The 18,898-nt window shown below is 48.0% G+C and overlaps 1 protein-coding gene and 1 long non-coding RNA gene across 7 annotated transcripts in view; one reads left to right on the forward strand and one right to left on the reverse strand.

Moving 5' to 3' along the window:
* LOC102950289 (trem-like transcript 2 protein) overlaps window positions 1-18,898 on the reverse strand; it is a 45,262-nt gene that overhangs the window by 9,146 nt on the left and 17,218 nt on the right. For 3 of the 4 annotated variants that reach the window (XR_006217632.1, XM_042986318.1, XM_042986317.1), the window contains exon 5: window positions 9,128-9,229. Coding sequence is in view for 3 of the 4 variants with exons in the window: in XM_042986318.1 (XP_042842252.1) it covers window positions 9,128-9,229 (102 nt within the window). In the remaining variant the exon portion in view is untranslated. Of the gene's footprint in view, window positions 1-2,334; window positions 2,585-9,127; window positions 9,230-18,898 lie in introns of those variants that run through there. The other variant, XM_042986319.1, reaches the window with a different exon arrangement.
* LOC102950591 lies at window positions 7-10,068 on the forward strand. 3 transcript variants are annotated; one of them, XR_006217634.1, is made up of 4 exons: window positions 7-1,017; window positions 1,431-1,542; window positions 4,249-4,398; window positions 9,272-10,068. It is a non-coding gene; the product is annotated as an uncharacterized LOC102950591 (long non-coding RNA). The 3 variants fall into 3 exon arrangements; XR_006217633.1 differs by lacking the exon at window positions 7-1,017 and having other exon boundaries at window positions 1,301-1,542; XR_006217635.1 differs by lacking the exons at window positions 7-1,017; window positions 1,431-1,542 and adding an exon at window positions 2,588-2,832.

Here is an 18,898-nt window from a genome sequence, read left to right on the forward strand (position 1 = left end):
CTGGGGAAACACTACTGGTGAGCGAGGTCTGGCCAGAGGCGGGGAAGGAGGCCTCTTGAAGGTCGAGGTGAAGGGAGAGGAGGTGGATATTGCCTGGAACTCACAGTTGTGGGGAGAGACACAGTCCTACGCTGAAAGAGCTCCCCCAGTCAGAAAGGGGAGATGCACGGGTATGGCCAACAGCTAGCTCCCAGTCTGAGAGGGGAGACACAAGCCACTCCCTCACGGAGCTTCCAGTCAGTTGGAGTAGACATTAGCCCTGCCCTCTGGGAGTTCCCAAACTGAGGAGGAAGACAATAGTCGTGGGCCCCTGGGGAGTCCTAGAATGGTGCAAAAGATATAGGACTAGCCCTCAGGGAAGTCCCAGTCTGATGGTGGGGACACAGGCAAAGCCCTCAGGGAGCCCCAGACTAATGGAAGAAACTCAGCCCTTACACTCAGGGAGCTCCAACTGACACAGCCCCTTTCTTCATGGTATTTTCTAGCCCAAAGGGAAGGTAACAACCCCATTTGCAGGGTCTTGTGGGAAAGACCCACGTCTTTGAGACAGAGGCACTGACACAGGTGCACAGCGAGACAGATGCACAGATGCAAACAGAAGTCACTAAGTTATAAAATTCCAGAACACAAGCAACTCAAGTAGATAAGAAAGTCCTGCATTTGAAAAAACTCAGAGTAAAAATGATTCACCAAGAAGTTTGTTTTAGTTATCCTCTAAATAGCAAGTTGTCTTAGTTCCTTTCACGTGGTATTTCATTTTAAAACGTTCTAGTTGCATAAAATCCATAGATTACAAATGCCCAAACATGCATCTCAATTCTCAGTGGGGTGTAAACCAAAGAATTCACTGTTCGTCTACAGCATGTTACAGTCTCGGCCTAGAAACAAGATGTGGTCCGTGCATTTCACAATCCACAGCCTGGCAGGAAGAGAGTGGAACTAGAAGTGGGGGTGGGCAATCAGGGGACAGGGAGAGAGAGAAAGCTGTGGTGCGCTCCCTCCAACCCTCTGCCTAAGGTAAGCTCAGTACTTACTCCTTTCACACCCCCAGAGCCTTTTGCACACATACACACGTCTCTCCCCAGCAGGACAGAGTAGAGAGCACACATTTTAGAGTCTAAAAATATATGGGTGGGCGCTTGGGCGGCTCAGTAGGTTAAGCGTCCGACTCTAGATTTCGGCTCAGGTCATGATCTCAGGGTTCGTGGGATCGAACCCCTTGTGGGGCTCTGTGCGGACAGCGTGGAGCCTGCTTGGGATCCTCTCTCTCCCTCTCTCTCTGCCCCTTCCCTCTCTCTCTCTCTCTCTTAAAATAAAATAATAATAATAAAATATAAGAATAAAAAAATATGGGTTAAAACCCTGGTTCTACCATTGATAGTGCCTGGAACATAGCCAGTGCATCACGTGCTTCCGTTTCTAAAATGCAGGTCTCTCCAGACTTCTCCAGTAGAGCCCAGAGCTGTGATAGCCAAGGACCCGGCACAGGATTTGAGACATCTGCCTGTTTCCAACCCAGCTACAGGAGAGCTGAGGCTCAGGGTAAGGTAACACCCTCTCTAAGCATCACTTTGCCCTGCACAAAGTGAAAGGAAGGACCAAACTAAATTATTTGGGGAGAGGGAGGTTTGGGGGACCCCAAGATTGCTCCGCACAGGAGCAGAAGGAGGAGGCTCCCTAGGGGAGGTGCATGGGTGGGGTGCCCTTGGAACGGGTCTCCAAGGTGCTGGAGCCCATTTGAGCCCACCTTCCACCCCTCCCACAGGCAGTCACCAGAACTGAACAGGAAATGGTAACTTGGTTGCCATGGCAATAAGGGAGGCAGGAATGGGTGAGGCCCCCTCAAGGAGCATTTTGTGGGGTGGGCGAGGCCTTCAGAAATCGCTTCCGCTCAGGACAGGGGGATGGGGACAGGGGGTAGTGGCACAAACAACTGAGGGAGTTAAAGCACACACACGTGGTGCAATGATTCTTGTAAGAACCAAACAGCCCTTTCCCAACAAGGGAGGGAGGCTTTCTGTGTGAGGAAACTGAGTGTCCACAGTCAGAGGTCCTGAGCAGGCCTGGCAGATGAAGGGGCCCAACCAGAGAGGGTCTGGAGCTTTATCTTAGTTTGTGAGGCCTGTGGTAGCTTTGCCTGGGGCCAAATATAGGGATGCAACCTTCTCACTGTTCTCTGGTCAGGAGCCTCTAGGCCAGCCCCATCCTTCTCCTCCTCCAACCCTACAAAGCATGAAAGCAGGGAGGGTCTAGGAAAAGGCCACTCTCTCCCCGCCCCGCCCCCACCCCCACCCCCACCCCCAAGCCAGCTCTCCTGCCCTCTGGTTCTCTCACCTGAGACAGGGCCCTGGAGCCACAGTAGCAGCAGCAGCAGCAGCAGGAATGCGGGAGCCATGGCTCCATCCAGTTGGGGACAGTCACAGGCCAATAGGGGGCCAGGGACACCCCCCCCCCCCCCCCCGCTCCAGGGTTAGGGCCCCAGGCCGCTGCAGGACGTGCCACTTAGGTCTGCCAGGGAAGGACCTGGCGTTCTGAAAGCGCAGTTGCCCATTTAGGGAAGTGAGGAAGTTGTAGGACCCACTGTGATCGGCAGACCGTGGGGCCCCGCAGAGTCTACTGAGGGCGAGGGCGGCGCTGGTTGCTGTTTACGCCCTCTTCTCCGAAACTTCGGGCAGGTGTGGCTGCTCCACCCAGTCTGGGCCCACCCCATCCCCCCAGCCCGGGACGGCTCTCGGGGTCAGAAGGCTCCCCACCGTCTCCAACCCCCTCCCGGAAACTGGCTGACGGGGGTGCCCCCTAGTCTGAAGCAGGGGATCCGTCGAGGGGGCTGGGGTGAGTTTTCTGGACCCTGAGCTACAGACTCCCTGGGATTCCCTGGGCTTAGAGACCCAGGGGCAGGGGCTTGGGGCTAGGGCAGGGCACCTTGGTTCCTAAACACACACACACACACACACACACACACACACACACACACACACACACAGTTTTCTCCAAAACACATTCACAAGGAGATTCGTGTAAACTCACACTCATTCACGCAAGCCCTCTCATAAAGCGTTTCTGGCGGTGCCCTGCCCCTCCCCCTCTCTTCCAGGTTCCTGGCTGGTCAGAACAGTCCTTCTCGCTCACACTTGTGAAGAACCCCTTACGTGCTCACAGGCGATCTTACTTCTGTCACGGTTAGAGTGACGGGGAAAAGATGCAAATTGTACAGTGCAGTTTGGACTCAGGGAGGCGCTTCTGTGCTGTCACAGGTGGGGGCGCGCGCGCACACACACACACACACACACACACACACAAACACAAGCTGTCTCTCCTTTTGACTACACGCACGTCTCCTAACCTTTATCCCTTTCTCCAGCTCTCCTACCATCCGGTCTAACCGCCCACCAGCTTTCCCGACGCCCCCTCCCTCCCGCAGGCTCCCCTCCCCCGCCTCTCCAGAAACCACGCCCCCAGACCCTGGGTTCTGCCCGGGCCCCCCGCAGGCACGCGCATGCCCACTCGACTTCCTCTCCCTCAACCCTATCTGGCCCAGACAGCCGCCAGGCTGCAGCCGAAATGACCCAGCATTTGGCCCAGGACCCCACCCTTCACTCAGTCCCGAGCGCTAAGAATCAGGAGGACAGCCTTCTGACATCCAGGAGCTGTGTCATCCGCTGCTTTGGGGGTGAGGGGACCTACACGATAGTGTGTGCTCCCCCTACTCACCCATGCCAACTTTCTTCTCCTTGGACGGGACTCAGTAACACGTCTTAAACTGAGCTTGAACTCCCAAATCCCAGACCAAGGACGTTTGATTTTTGCTGACTCCAAACTTTAAGTCTCTTCACTTACTCTCCGTTCATTCATTCGTTCGTTCGTCTCTACAATCTTACACGCCACGCAAGGCGCCTGGCATTTGGGGTATAGGAATGAGTACACTTGTCACTCCAGACCTCTCAGCTCGCACTAGACGTGTTACACTTTCCTTATTCGCCCTTCCTTTTTAATACTTCTTCTCAGTCCTCAGATCCCGGCGTTCAAAGGCTATCTGCCCTTCCAGCACATGGTGTCTTCCTTCCTTCCTTCCCTCCAGCTCAGCACGAAGTGGTTTCAGGAGTAGGGGGGTCCTAGTTATCTCTCGCGGGGACGTGTTGCCTGGAATCACAGTGATATTCATCTGCAGGGTTTTTTTTTTTCTATTAACTTAATCACAGTGGTTAATCACAGAATCCATTAACTTAGTGATTTTATTTTTTCACATAGATGTCTTGAATCTGCCTGGAGTCCATCTTTGTATTTAGTGTTAAGCAGGGATCCAGTGCTTTGGGCTGCATGGACTCGGCCAGTTTTCTCAAGGATGTCTACCAAATAATGGGCCCTTCGCCCCATCGATTCATGGTGCTTCCTTATAAGGTATGTTCCCGTGTATATATGGAGCTGTCTGGAAGTCTAGCCTGTGCCATTGTCCATTTGTCATTTCTTGCTGTTCCAGCACCTAATGTCAATTGTATTACTTAGTAGTAGGTCTTAATATTTGGTAGGATGAGTCCTATCTTTTTTTTTTTTCCACAATGGACATAGCTATTTATGCGTCTTTATTTTTCCATATAATTTTACAGTAAGTTTATCAAGTTCTCTAAAAATTAAACTGGGATGTGGGGCGATCTGGCTGCGATATGTCACCCCACCGATCACCAGGTTTGATTCGGTTGATCTGGCTGGCTAGGCGGGTGTTCCCTTCCTCCCTGACTGCTCTGTGAGCAGTCCCTCCTGAAGCTGCTTGCTTGGTCAAAGAGGATGACTTTCACCAAAAGAGGAGGACGGAGGCCCGTTCTTCCCTCAAGGGCATAGAGTAGCTATGCTCCCCTGCTAGAGGCTCCAAACAAACTCTCAAGGTCTATTTGAAGGAGAATGTAGGGTGGTCAAGCTTCCAAGACTCCAGACACATCCAAATGAGGTGCATGTGTCAGTCTGCCTTTCTTTGAAAAAATAAAAAATAAAATAAAATAAAATAAAATAAAATAAAATAAAATAAAATAAAATATTAAACTGAAAGTGTGTTTCAGATTACAGTTAGAGACTTATAATTTGGGGGAATTTGACATCTTATAATATTATTGTCTCTTTCAAGATCATAGATCATTTGTATTTATTCAGATCAAAGTTAAATTAATTCTTCTTCCTTAATACGTCATAGATTCTGTTGCTACAATGAATTGTATCTTATTTTGATTAGGTGTTCTAGCTGATTATTTCTAGTGTAGATAAACACTTTTGATTTTTGTCAGTTGATCCTATATCCGGGAAACCTTGCTAAGCTCGCTCATGAGATTGAATAGCTTTTGGATTCTACTTATTTTTTCTAAGTAGATGATGCCAGCATCTCAAATCATGACAGGTGTCCCTCTTCCTGGCTTCAGCCTTCCTTATGGCTTTGGCCAAGACCTCTAATACTACATGAGGCATTGGTGGTAGCTGTGGAAATCCTTGATTTGAATGTATACTTTCTTTACCTAGTTATATTTACTGTAGTCATTGCTATACAGTCTTGACCAAATTATTTCTTCCTATTTCTAGTTTATTAAGGTTTTTTTTAATAATAACAAATGTGTTGAACTATTCCGAATGCTTTTTCTGCATCAGTTTGCTTTCTTCTTGTAGTTTATTGATTTAGTTCATTTGGATTTCCTGAAGTTAAACAGTCCTTTTGGTTCTGAGATAAACCCCACATGATCATAGCATTCATTTTTTTTTTTTTTTACCACACTGTTGACTTCAGTTAGCTAATATTTATTTTGGTTTTTACTCTATGTTCATCAGAGATATAAGCCTATAATTTGATTTTCTTGTTTTACCTTTTACTGGTTTCAAGATAAGATGACATTAGCTTCTTGAAATGAATGGGGTAGCTTTTGCTGCTTTTTTATTTTTTGCAAGCATCTTGTATAAAATATGAATCAAATGTTTCTTTTTTTAAAAGTTCTTTCTTTTTTTGTAAATGTTTATTAATTTGTTTTTGATAAAGAGAGAGAGAGAGGGAAGGGCAGAGAGAGGGAGAGAGGATCTGAAGCAGGCTCCACGCTCAGTGCAGAGCCCAACACAGGGCTCAATCCCACAACCCTGGGATCATGACCTGAGCTGAAATCAAGAATCATACACTCGGGGCACCTGCATGGCTCAGTCGGTTGAGCATCTGACTTCAGCTCAAGTCACAATCTCACAGTTCGTGGGTTTGAACCCCATGTCAGGCTTTGTGCTGACAGCTTGGAGCCTGCTTCGGATCCTCTCTCTGCCCTTCCCACCCCCCAAATAAATAAACATAAAAAAAAAAAGAATCAGACACTCAACCAACTGAGCCAGCCAGGCTCCCCACATGTGGCAAACTTTCTGAGGCCCAAAGTATTATACTGTCAAAGTCCCAAAGTATTATGGTCACATATTTGAGTGACAGTTTGGCTTGATATAAAATTCTAGGTATAAACTTCTTTTCTTCAGTCCTTTAATAATTTTACTCAACTGTCTTCTGGCATCCAGTGCTCCTCTTAAGAAGTCTAATGTAGATCTAATTCTCACTCTTTTGTCAGTGATCTGAAATTCTTTATAATTTACTCTTTGTCTTTGATGTTCTTACACAAGATGGGATGTTCTTTGATGGGTTTAGGGCTGTGTGTGTGTGCATGTGTTTCCTATTTGCCCCTCTTGGCAAATTTTGAGTCCTTTTGGTCTGAGATCTTTCTTTTTTCTATAATTCTGAGAGATCTATATTGACTTTTTCTTCAAATATTTCTTCCTTTCCATCCTTTTTCTTTCGCAGGGATTATTAGTAACCATATGTTGGATGTTTCATGTCTCTTCACTCCTCTTTGATTCTCTTTGATTCTTTAATCTCTTAATGCTTTACAGGAGCTTTCTGGGAGAATTCCTCGACTTTTCTTCCAGCTCATGCTCCAGCCACATCTGCTTTTTTTTTTAATTTTTAATTTTTTAAAAATTTTTTATTTTAGAGAGAGAGAAAGAGCACAAGCAGGGGAAAAGGGCAAAGGAAGAAAAAGATAGATTCTTTTTGTTTTAATATTTTTTATTTATTTTTGAGACAGAGAGAGACAGAGCATGAGCAGGAGAGGGACAGAGAGAGAGAGACACAGAATTGGAAGCAGGCTCCAGGTACTGAGCTGTCAGCACAGAGCCTGACGCGGGGCTTGAAGTCACAGACTGTCAGATCATGACCTGAGCTAAAGTCGGATGCTTAACTGACTGAGCCACCCAGGCGCCCCAAGAAAGATAGACTCTTAAGCAGACTCCATGCTCAGGACAGAGCCTGACACAGGATCGCTCCCACGACCCTGGGATCATGTCCTGAGCCCAAATCAAGAGTCAGATGCTCAACTGACTCAGCCACCCAGGTGCTCCTGCTCTTTATATATCACATATATTGTGGTCTTTATTTCAATCATAATATTTTTCACAACTATTATTTTAATTTAGCAGTGTTAATAGTTCTTGCTCTTGATTCATGTAATTTATGTCTTCCCTTACCCTTTTAGGCATACCACTAATATTTACCTAGAATTATTGTGCTGTCAATTGTCATAGTTCTCCTTCAGATGGTCTCTCTTGTTTAGTATGGTGTCACTCTTCAAGGTAGTAGTTCTCCTAAGACACCAAGTTGTTTTGACTTTTGAATTCAGATTCCTCTGGGGTGATCATATGCCCAGTCTGGTGATAGTAGAAGAATGGAAGGCTAAATCCTTCTACCTAGTAAACTTTAAAAGTGGGAGGGGGGGCCTGGGTGGCTCAGTCAGTTGAGCCTCTGACTTCAGCTCAGGTCATGATCTCACGGTTCGTGAGTTGGAGCCCCGAGTCGGGCTTTGTGCTGTCAGCACAGAGCCTGCTTTGGATCCTCTTTCCCTCTTTCTCTTTGCCCCTCTGCTGCTTGTGCTCTCTCTCTCTCTCTCTCTCTCTTTCTCTCTCTCTCTCATTCTCTCAAAAATAAACATTTTAAAAAGGTGAGATAGGTAAGCCCTAGAGCACAAGGGTACCCCTTATATACCCACATTGCTGCCATTCCCATCCTCTGTCCAGGGTTTCACCTTCAAACACTTTGGGAGATCCTCTTTAGTTTCTAACCCACCTGTCTTGGAGTTTGGAGAATGAAGGGGTTAGGGATCAAATGCCCATAGGCAGTTGATCATCTATCTTCATCAATACTCCACTGCTTTTGCTGGCCACTTGATCCCCTAGAGCACCTGTGACCTAGGCTTTTTCAGCCTGCTTCTACAATGAAGGGGAGGTTATGATGGTCTCAAAGCTCATGACTGCAAGAGTCAAGAGCAGAAATCAAAAATTTCTTCTCACCTGTTTTTTTGCTATGTTTCTGGCTACCATCTGCCCATCTGTGGTCACTTTCTACACCTACCATTTGCATGCCAGTACAGCCTCTGGCTTCCACATTATGTGGGTTCCACTGATCTCATTCCAAAAATCCCATGTCTAACTGAATTTTCTACAGTGCTTTCAGAGTTAATGACCTGTATCCTCCTCCTTATTCCTCTCTCCCCAATTTTGAATCTGAGCTTTGGGGACTCCTCTGTAGCACCCTGTGCTTCAACCACCTTGGAAAGAATACTTGGGTCCCCTTTTCCTGACTCTGACACATGTGCATGAGCTATCTAGCCATCCCTTCCCAGGACCCTCCCTTCTGGTGTTGGTGAGACCCTTGCCTATCTGAGCTCAGAGCCATTGAGAGAGGGTGAGTAAGAGGTTCCCTCTGGAGAAGTGATCAGAACTCAGGAGGACACAAAGAAGGTAATTAATGCTCAGGGAACCAGAATAGAGAATACTATTGGCCTTCAAAAACCTTGAGAGGAAATGGAAAGGGGACACAGCTAGCTCTTTAGGGTCCCTCAGGCCAAGGGTAACTGATGCCTAGGATCTTTGTAATCAGCTGAAGTCCAGACTGGCACTGGGCTCAAAAGGGAGCAGTTTCTCCCCTGAGCTGGTGGGAAACAGGGGATAGGGCTAGGACACGACGGTATAGGGTCTTCCTGGATAGACTTGCCTCCTAGGACACCCAGCCAGCCCTCTGGTCACAGAGCCACCCTGCTCCTGGCCCCAACCCTGACCTTCACGCCCTGCATCTCACCTGAGGCCAGGAGTACAACAGGACAGGTGGGCAGGAGCAGGTGTAGGGCTCCCCAAGCCATGCTACTCCAGTCTGTTTCTGAAGATGAGAGAAGGGGCGCCTCTGGGGAGAAGGAAGCATAACATAAGCCTGATTCTGCCCCAGCTTCCCAGCATCTCTGAGCCAGAAGAACCGAGAAAGACCAACACCTTGATTGGAGAAGTGAGTACCCTGACAGGTAGGCTTTGCGGGGAAAGGGGAGGGAGGAGCAACCAGGCCTGAGTAGGGGGCCACCACCTACAGGGTCTGTCTCTGGGCCTAGAGACCTCAGTCCTGTCTCAGTGGCTGTCTTTTGCCCAGCTTCTCCCCATGTCTGTCATGCCACACCTTCCACCCCATCACATTCCTCCACTGTTGCTGCAAAACGCTCTGAGAATGCCCAAGAAGAGAACCATAGTGAATGAAGAGGCCATTCCTCTATTCTTTCTCTCCATGCACTGCTTGTAGGTGGTCAGGGGGCCATGGCATCCCCCTGGTACCCAGAGCAAGACAGGGACTCCATACCCAGGCATGGAGTCAATGATGTGTTTTCATCCTGGGGTTTCATCATTAGGATGGTCCCTGGGAAAGGTGGGGGCCAGGGCAGGAGAAGCACTGAGCATGGGTATCAGAGGGGAAGGCGGAAGGGATGGATCCAAGGAGGGGAGCTCAGCACCAGCTCCATCACTTCTCATTCCCTCTAGGTGCTCCACCAACATTGTTTGGAACAAAACTTGAGTGGGTGAAAGATGAAAAATGTGTGTGTAAAACATGCAGAAGAAAAGACAGCCAACGTTGGAATGAACTGAGCAACGAGATAAATAAAGTGGTAAAGTGTAAAATAACTATCCGTGAGTCCATATTGATATAAATGAATGACTGAATAAATTTACAGATAAGTGAATTCCAAAGAAGACTTCCAAATAATTTATATAGATACTCTGTCCTCAAAGCTGGTGGGGGGGGGGGTGGGGGGGCGAGGGCGTAACCCCCACCCTTTGAGTGTGGGCTGTGGTGCCTTCCTTCCAAAAAGAACAGCGTGGAAAGAGGGAAAGAATAACTTCACAGTGGACAAACCTGGCAAGCACCATCTCAGCCCCATGATCGAGATTAAGACCAACCGTGATAATCACGTGGGTCATAGGTACTGCCACCATGATCTGATGAGAATGGCATTTCCCTCTGTGGTATCCTCCCAAACCCCTAGCCCCATGAGAGAAAATATCAAACAAGTCTCAAATGAACAACAGGTATTTCTTAAGAACTTGGTTTGATTGAGGCACAAAGGACAGCAAACGCAGCCATGTAAGGGACGAGTTTATCTAAGGTCAGCACACCGACCATGTGTGGGGCCCAGGGTGTGCTGAACTCACATGGCTGGCTTTCCCAGTTGGTTATAACCTAGCTCTTCCTAGGTATGTTCAGTCTTCAGAGAGTCCTGTTCTGGTAAAACAGGATTGTCTCACCTCCCTGAAACGAGTGGACACCCTGGTCTGCTCAAGACCGCACATGTTCCTGGACCTCTCTGCCCTGGTCCTGCTGTGGAACTAGGCCCCAGAGAGCCCCCAGGAAAAGAGTAACAGCAGAGGCAGGAGGTGGGAAGTTGGAATCTCTGAAGAAAATGAGAAGGAGGCCTGGAGCCCAAGCTCTCACTGGCCCAGATCAGAGGGGACAAGATGGAGGAGATGTCTACAGCCACTTCCTGTCTGTGACCACATGCTCTCACCACGGAGCTAATGTGAGCGCTCAGCTACCCTTCATTAATTGGACTTCTAGACTCTGTTAGAGGCCTCAGCTTGCATTAAGACCCCACAGTCTGTGCCCACCCGTGTCTCTAGCCCCCAGTGTGTCTGGTCCCCCCATAGCCCTAGTCCTGACCGCCATGCTGGTCCTGCCTAAAACCGTGCTGAATGCCTCCCAAAGCTGCTCCCTAACTAGCCTCACAGGCGTCAGGCCCCAAGGGGGTCCTCTTGCAAGAAGTTGGTTCAGAGGACTCTGGCCTGCAGCCACCACCCCACTCCCTGTATGCAGTGTCTGGCTGCTTGCAATGGTACCTGACCCTGTGCTGTGTTCTGTCACTGCCCTACTGTGGACACTCTTCGTTCCTCTCCAGGCAGACTGTGAGTCCCCTGAAGGCCAGGCAGCTTTTTTCATTTACTGCATGAGCCTTGATTTGCTCAATGCTGTGGCATCGTCCAGACATGCCCCTTGATCTGATGGGGAAGGGACCATGGAGCACATCTCCAGCCTCTTGCGGAGACTGAGCTGCAAAGCAGGTCAGTGACTTGTCCAAGGTCTCATGGAGATGTCCCAGCTGAGCTAGGGTGCATTTGAACCCTAGCCCCCAACACACACCCAGTGCTTTGCTCACTGATAAGCGGCCCTCATCCACCCTGGCTTCTGGCAGCGTGTCCCTGTCATCCCTCCTCCAAATGGGCTCTATTTGCCCTTGCAGACCCAAGGACAAGGCAGCATTGGGGAACACTCGGTGGGGAAAGAGGGGAAAGGATCGAGGCACCAAAATAATATGAGCTTATGCGCCCTTTCTTTGAGAAAAAGTGTGAGTCTCTTTTTACTGCTTTAATTGAATGGAAACTATAAACCAAACTACCCAGGTGTAAAAGTACCACATGCTATAAAAGTTTTAATCCATGTTAATAAGAAGCTAAATTTATAACAAGGAACTGAAAGCTTTGTTGACCCACTGGTTCTGTTGAAGGAAAAAGCTTAAAAGCAGGGTTGTCTGACAGAATTTCCTGCTGCGGTGGAAATGTCCCGAATCTTCCGGCACAGCCCCATAGCCAATAGCCACATGTGGTCATTGAGCAATTGAGCGTCTGACATGTAGCAGGTGCCACTGAGGAACTGAATTTTTATTTTTCATTTAATTTAATTGACTTAAATGTGAAATAGCCACGTGTGGTTGGTGGCTAGAGTGTTAGCACAGCTTTTGATAACTGAGGTCAATTTTAACAACACTCTGCCCTGCTAATGAGGGGCAGACTTCTTTGTCGTGTGCTGTTTGTGAACGTTGAAACTATAAAGCTAATAGAAGATCACATATGAGAATATCTTTGCACATTTTCTTTTTTTTAAATTTTGTTGTTGTTTATTTCCAAGAGAGAGAGAGACAGAGACAGAGAGACAGAGACAGAGAGACAGAGAAAGAATCCCAAGCAGGATTCGAGCTGTCAGCGCAAAGCCCATTGTGGGGCTTAAACTCACAAACTGGAGATCATGACCTGAGCTGACACCAAGATCTGACACTCAACCAACTGAGCCACCCTGGCGCCCCTCTTTGCACATTTTCTAAGAGACTATATTCAAAATATTATCGTGCTGCAGATTGGGAAGTACATCTTAAATAAGATCATCAAACCCAAGTCATAAAGGGAAAACAGGTGGATTTAATTACATGGTCACCCGCTGGCTTCCCAAATATCAGCAACATGACCTTCAGAGAAGAGAAAGCTGAGTTTATTGCTGGTGGCGGTCAGGGAGAACATCGCCTCGGCAGAGCTGCAGGCAGCATCTTAGAGGAAGGCAAGGTCAGAATTTATTGAGAAGTTCAGTTCAAGGCAGGCTTTGCATAGCAGGGGCTGCACCAGGACTGGGGACAGATGGCAATACAACACTCCAGGATTGGTTGCAAACGACCTCTTGATGCTCGCCACATTGAAGAGTCACTGGATCTTCCAGGAAGTTTCTATAATGAACAATGAAACCATTTGCCTGGGCGAGAAAATGACTGGAAAAGTAAAGTAATACTAACCAGAACAGTGGAATAGCAAAGGCGCGTTAATATAGACGGTGAAATGTGGCGAAGATGTGGCTTGTAGTTACAAGCACTTTACGCTCACAGCATAAACATTCATTTTCCAAGCGAAGGCTATCGTGGACAAAAGCAATGTCGGCGAACAGCTCCATGTGGACCCTGGCCTCCTGCCTGCAGCCACAGGAGCCATGCGGGTAAAGGTCTACAGCTACTCAGAGTCGGGACGGACGCACTTGTCTCTTCCTAGAATGAGAGAGAATGTCGGTGAACACAGGCCACTCACCACCGCCTGATGCCCCTGGGAGACAGTTTCTCATCACCTCCCGTAATGTGATAAGGGAAGAGGCATTCTGCTGACCCCTCAGAACAGAGCTGCAGGCCATAACACCCATGAGTGGCAGTCGCCAATGGGTTCCTCAGCAGCGGGGTATCACACGGCTCGAGGCAGTTCTCTTACCCCTTTTGTTTCGGTGTATGGGACAAGGACCCCACAACTCATTGTATCTATCTTCTTTTTTTTTTTAATTTTTTTTAACATTTCTTTATTATGGAGAGACAGAGCATGAGCATGGGAGGGGCAGAGAAAGGAGGAGACCCAGAATCTGAAGCAGGCTCCAGACTCCGGGGCTGTCAGCACAGAACCCGACGCGGGACTCACACTCACAGACTGCAAGATCATGATCTGAGCCAAAGTCAGATGGCTAACCAACTGAGCTACCCAGGCACCCCACGGCTCATTGTATCTTCTGCACCAAATCACTGAGGCTTGGGCCTGGGCTTGGCTTGATGTGTGTTGCCAGGTAACAGATGAGAGCCTGAGGGAAGCTATTTGCAGTGTCTACAACTGACTATGAATGAATATGTAAATGAGCCAAGAGGTTATTAAGACTCAGCAAGCAGAACATGGGGCATCTGGGTGGCTCAGTCGGTTGAGCTTCAACTCAGGTCATGATCTCGCGGTCTGTTGAGTTCGAGCCAGGCATCGGGTTCTGTGCTGACAGCCCGGAGCCTGGCACCTGCTTTGGATTCTGTGCCTCCTTCTCTGCCCCTTCCCTGCTCGTGCTGTCTCAAAAATAAATAAACATTAAAAAAAATTTTTTTAAAGAATCAGCAAGCAGGAGAAAGGAAGTTCAACAGCAAAATGATCAGAAGAAAGTGTTGTAAAACAGTAAAAATCCAAATGCCTAAGAAGCCCACGGATAGATGTTTGACCTCATTAGTTATCAGAGTTATCAGAGAAACACTCAAGTGAAAACACTGAGCTTTCACTTTGTACTCAGCAGACTGGCAGGAACTAGTAAGATTCAGTATTGATGAAAATGTGAGAAAGTTCTGGAACTTCCACGTGGAATAAATGTGTGACTATCCTACATTCAGTGTCCAACTCCTGAATGCATACTCTATCGTGGTTACTATTGTTTGTGTCCTGTTTAGGAAATATTTGCCCACTCTAAGGTCTATTTTCTGTTTTCTTTTAGAAGCTTTGTTGTTTATACCTTTCATTTTTATGTCTATGATCCATTTTAGTTAATTTTGTGTATGGTGTGAGAGAAAGGTAAAAGCCTTCCCCCCCCACCGCCCACCCCAGGTGACTATCCCATAAACCATCACCATCTATTGGGAAGACCAACCTTTGCCACTGAATCAGAGGCACCTGTGCGGTAATCAGGCGACAACATATATGGGTGTGTTTCAACACAATGGAATCATACATAGCAATAAAAATTAAAAAAAATCAAAGATTTAGATTTACATAGAGTAACAAGGACAGGGTCAGAAGCAAGATTGAGTGAAATTTATAAACAGAGTTATAGCTTTCAAAACTATAGTTAAAAACAAACATGCGTTGGGGCACCTGGGTGGCTCAGTCAGTTAAGGGTCCAACCTGGATCAGCTCAGGTCATGACCTCACACTTCATGAGATTCAGCCCATGGGACTCTGCGCTGACATCACAGATTCCCTCTCTCCCTCTCTCTCTGCCCCTCCCCCGCTCATGCACATATGCACACATGCACTTTCTCTCTCAAAATAAATAAATAAATAAATAAATAAATAAATAAATATTTTAAAATATAAATAAAAATAAACATGCATTAAAGATTCTTTTAAACTCATATTCAGTGAGTGAACCAGGCAGATGTTAGATCTGGTTAGAAAAGGAAGTCAAGAAGCATATATTTATATGGAGGAAAGCAATGTTGAATTGCAAGGGGAAACAAACCAGTTTGGTGTTTATTCCCGCCCCTCCCCCACCTCCATCCACAGCAGGGGAAGGAAGAAAAGGACAGAATCTGCATGTCTGTCACTTACCTACAACTTACATAACTATAAAATAGCTCCCACAGAATCAGAAACAGAGAACCCAAGGGAGAGTGTGCTAGAGACAATGCAGTTTTCCACTAAAGTACACATTATATTCTATTATATAATAGAATGAAATGTGTATCGGGTGCCTGGGTAAGTCAGTCGGTTGACTGAACTGAAGCTAGCTTGGGAATAAACTTTATATTGTTTAGAAATGCCCAGAAGGGTGTGGATGAATAGAGCACAGAGGGGTTTGAAGGGAGTGGAACTACTCTGTGTGGTACTCCAGCTGTGGGTACATGTCAGTGCACGTTTGTCCAAACCCATAGCATGGACAACGCCAAGCGTGAGCCCTAAGGTGATCTATGGGCTTTGGGTGGCACTGATGTGTCCATGTAGATTCATTGATTCTACCACTCAGGGACACGATGTCCATGGCAGGGGAAGCGGCGTATGGAGGGGTGGGCAGGGGTTAGAGCAGAACACTGTACCGTCTACTCAGTTTTTCTGGGAACCTAAAACTGCTCTCAAAAATAAAGTCTATTTTTTTTAATGCCCAGAAGAGTGATGGTCTTGCCATAGGCTTTAGCAGGGGGCCAATGAGGTCTCTAGCCAAGCAAGGCTGGACGGCAGTAAGAGGACAAATATAAGTGTCATCTGAATTACACTTTGTGAGTCCCAGTTGTTGTACTTAACACAGAAATCAACTGCCATGCCCTTGGTCTTGATGACTCCCCCTGGGTTTCTTTGCACCCAGCCCTCCACGCTCCCCCACCTAGTACTGCTTTTCTCCCTCTGGGTAAGAGAGGGGCTGGGCAGAGATCTCACAACAGAAGTTCAGGAAGCCTCTTATTTACCACTGAACAGAGTGGAGTGTGGTATTTGCTAGGGGAGGAAGGCATGCCCGTCAGCTCCTGGAAGGTTAAGTCTGCTTCCCTGGGTGTGCTGTGTCCTGGGGACACTCCAGGAGGCTGCCTTGCCTGAGGAGGGACAGAAATGAACAGTATTTGAAAATGATGTGTCCATGTCAGCCCCAGCCTGCATCTTCCTCCCTCCTCTGAAGGAAAGGCTGGATTGCCAGTAGCAAAAATCCTCACCCTGCCCCTTCCACCCTTCCAGGGAGCCAGCCCAACCCCATTCACGTCACCCCCAGGGGCGGGCCCTGCCTCCTCTCCAAAGACTTCTGAGCACAGAAGTGAGGAAATTCAGGGGATGGGTTCTGGGGAACACCTGGGAACCTCTAAACCCACATCTGCAGCTGTTGCCTGTGTCCATTCATTCATCTCATTCATTTCCACCCAAGCCTGTCCCTGGCCCTCACTCGCCTGAGCGAGCCCCGGGCTTTCTGGACAGAGGCAAACAGGACTGAGAACAAGATGAATCCACATGTCGCCAGAACAGTCGCCAACACCAGCAGGTCCTGGGAAAGGGCGAGCACTGGAATCCTAGGTTTGACCCCCAGAGTCCAAAAGGGTGGGGATCTGCCTGCTCCTGGCCATGAGAGCAGCCACACAGGGGTTTGCACCCTTTGAAGATGAGGCCTCTACTTTTCCCAGGATCTTAACCCTGACTCTCACCCCAAAGGAATCTACCTGGTCTCCTGCCCCTAACACCTCCCTTCTCCAGACTTCCTGCATAGCTGCGGGGTCACTCTGCACCCAGACCCTCACTCCTCCCCTCAGGGGACCTAGGAAAAGCCCTTTGTGTGCCCCATTGCTTATAGGACAAAGTGCATGTAACTACATGGCCTTCAAAGCTCTCCACCATTTGCATTTATGGTCCTGCATTAACCTTACCCTCTTCTCGCCACTCAGCCCAACTGTCTACCTCTGTAGGCAGCACACTCTGTGCATGCGTTCCCACAACTTGCCCCTGGCATGGAACACCACTCCCTTTGTGCCTTCAGTGTTTCTCCTCCTCCAGGTAGTGTTTTCTGACCCCCACCTCTGGCCTCCACTCCCCAGCAAGTCTGGGTAAGGATGAACTTCTGTTGATCCCATTCCTTTGACTCCAAGGAAGGAAGAGGCTCTTGATTACTCAGATTCCACTGCACCTGGGCCACTTTTTCCAGGTGGTGCCTTGTAAGCAGGGGTATAATACACCTGTATGTCCTTAGCTCCCCAACCCCCAGCTCCTCTCCTCTGGGGCTGGTGGATGGGACTTTTGCTGCCTTGAGGTGATGACATTCAAGGCTTGCACTGGGGCTTCAGGATAGAAATAGAAGCAAAGGTCATTCTTCCTGCTAGGGTTCAGGACTCCCTTGGCCCACCTGGAGCAGGAGAAAGTCCTCTGTGTGGTCCAGCCTGGCTCTCCGGTGTCCACACGTGGGGCCTGAGCTGAGGGCCCCAACTAAGCCCTTACACTGCTTTACTCTGGCCTCCATGTAACAACCCTCATTCAGACACAACTTACCCTGGATCCAGATTGCCTTTGTTGGTTCTCTTGGCTAATGCCATTTTCTAGAAGAGATAAAAAGCCTTTCTGAGCCTTGACTGACACTAGGTTCCTACTGGGCGCCCAGATAATGCTTGAGGAGGATGGGTCAACATATCCTGAGTTTGCCAGCCTATCTGCACAACCCAGCCGACTCAATCTGAGCCAGAGAGGGCCCTTCTTCTCCTACATGCTGAGTGGCCTTCTCCCAAGTTCGTTGCCATGGGACTAGACTCTGTTTGGGAGGGAAACATTCACAAGGTCCTAGCAGGTCAAAGGTAGGGGCGTTCAATTGCATCCATTCCAACCCCCCAAGGAACAAGGTAACAGGGAGTGCCCAAGGTCACTCAACAGACAAAATCAGCACTGGGACCCTCATTTCCTGACTCCATTCCTATATATCCTGTGACATACAGCTGGTCTCAGCCTTCAGGGTCTTTCAGCTCTCAGCACCCACGCCCTCCCAGACCATCACAGTCACGTGATTGCTCATCTGCCACAATAGTCCTTCCGCCCTAGCTTCTGTCCCAACATGGAACTTGCCCATGAGACCAAGAACCTCCCTCCTGCCCTCCAGGGCCCACCTTCTGTCCTCTCAAATTCCCATTTCAGGCCTCCCTTCCTACAGTGGGATTGGGTGGATAATGTTATCGCCTCCAAATATTCCCCCCCCAATATATTAAGTTTCTTTCTGTGGTTGGCAACTGCCATGCCCTCCCTCACCTGGTAAACTGAAGAAAAAGTCAAGAAGAATAAAGAAGGACCCCCCACAATCCACTGAGGGAAAGTCTATCTCCGGGCACACCAACCCCTCCCCAGAAAGAAACCTTTTTAGAAGATTATATTTTGTTTCCCTTGTGAGACTAATAATTCCTTCAGGCAGGAGCAATCTGTACTAGACTCGGTTTCCTTCGCCACATTAGCCTGAAGTTCTCTGTAATTACTGGATGAAGCTACTATTTATTAGTCCTCCACAGCATCTTTTGTGGCTTGATGAAAGTAATTATGTTTACATTTATCCTGTACTAAACTTGATACACTTCTCATGCAAGATTCTGGGCTCAGTCACTCTTGATTATTTTTCTTGTTGTCTTTATTAAGATTTGAGTAAAGGAACCAGGCGGAAGGATGGATTCGGACCTGGTGGGCCCATGCCATCTGCTGGTATCTGGGGTGGGTGAATTCTGCCAAGTGTAAAATATAAGGCCTTTGTTTCTCTGAACTCAATAAATACAGAAGA

The sequence above is a fragment of the Panthera tigris genome, chromosome B2, assembly GCF_018350195.1.
Source record: "Panthera tigris isolate Pti1 chromosome B2, P.tigris_Pti1_mat1.1, whole genome shotgun sequence".
Lineage (NCBI taxonomy): Eukaryota > Metazoa > Chordata > Mammalia > Carnivora > Felidae > Panthera > Panthera tigris.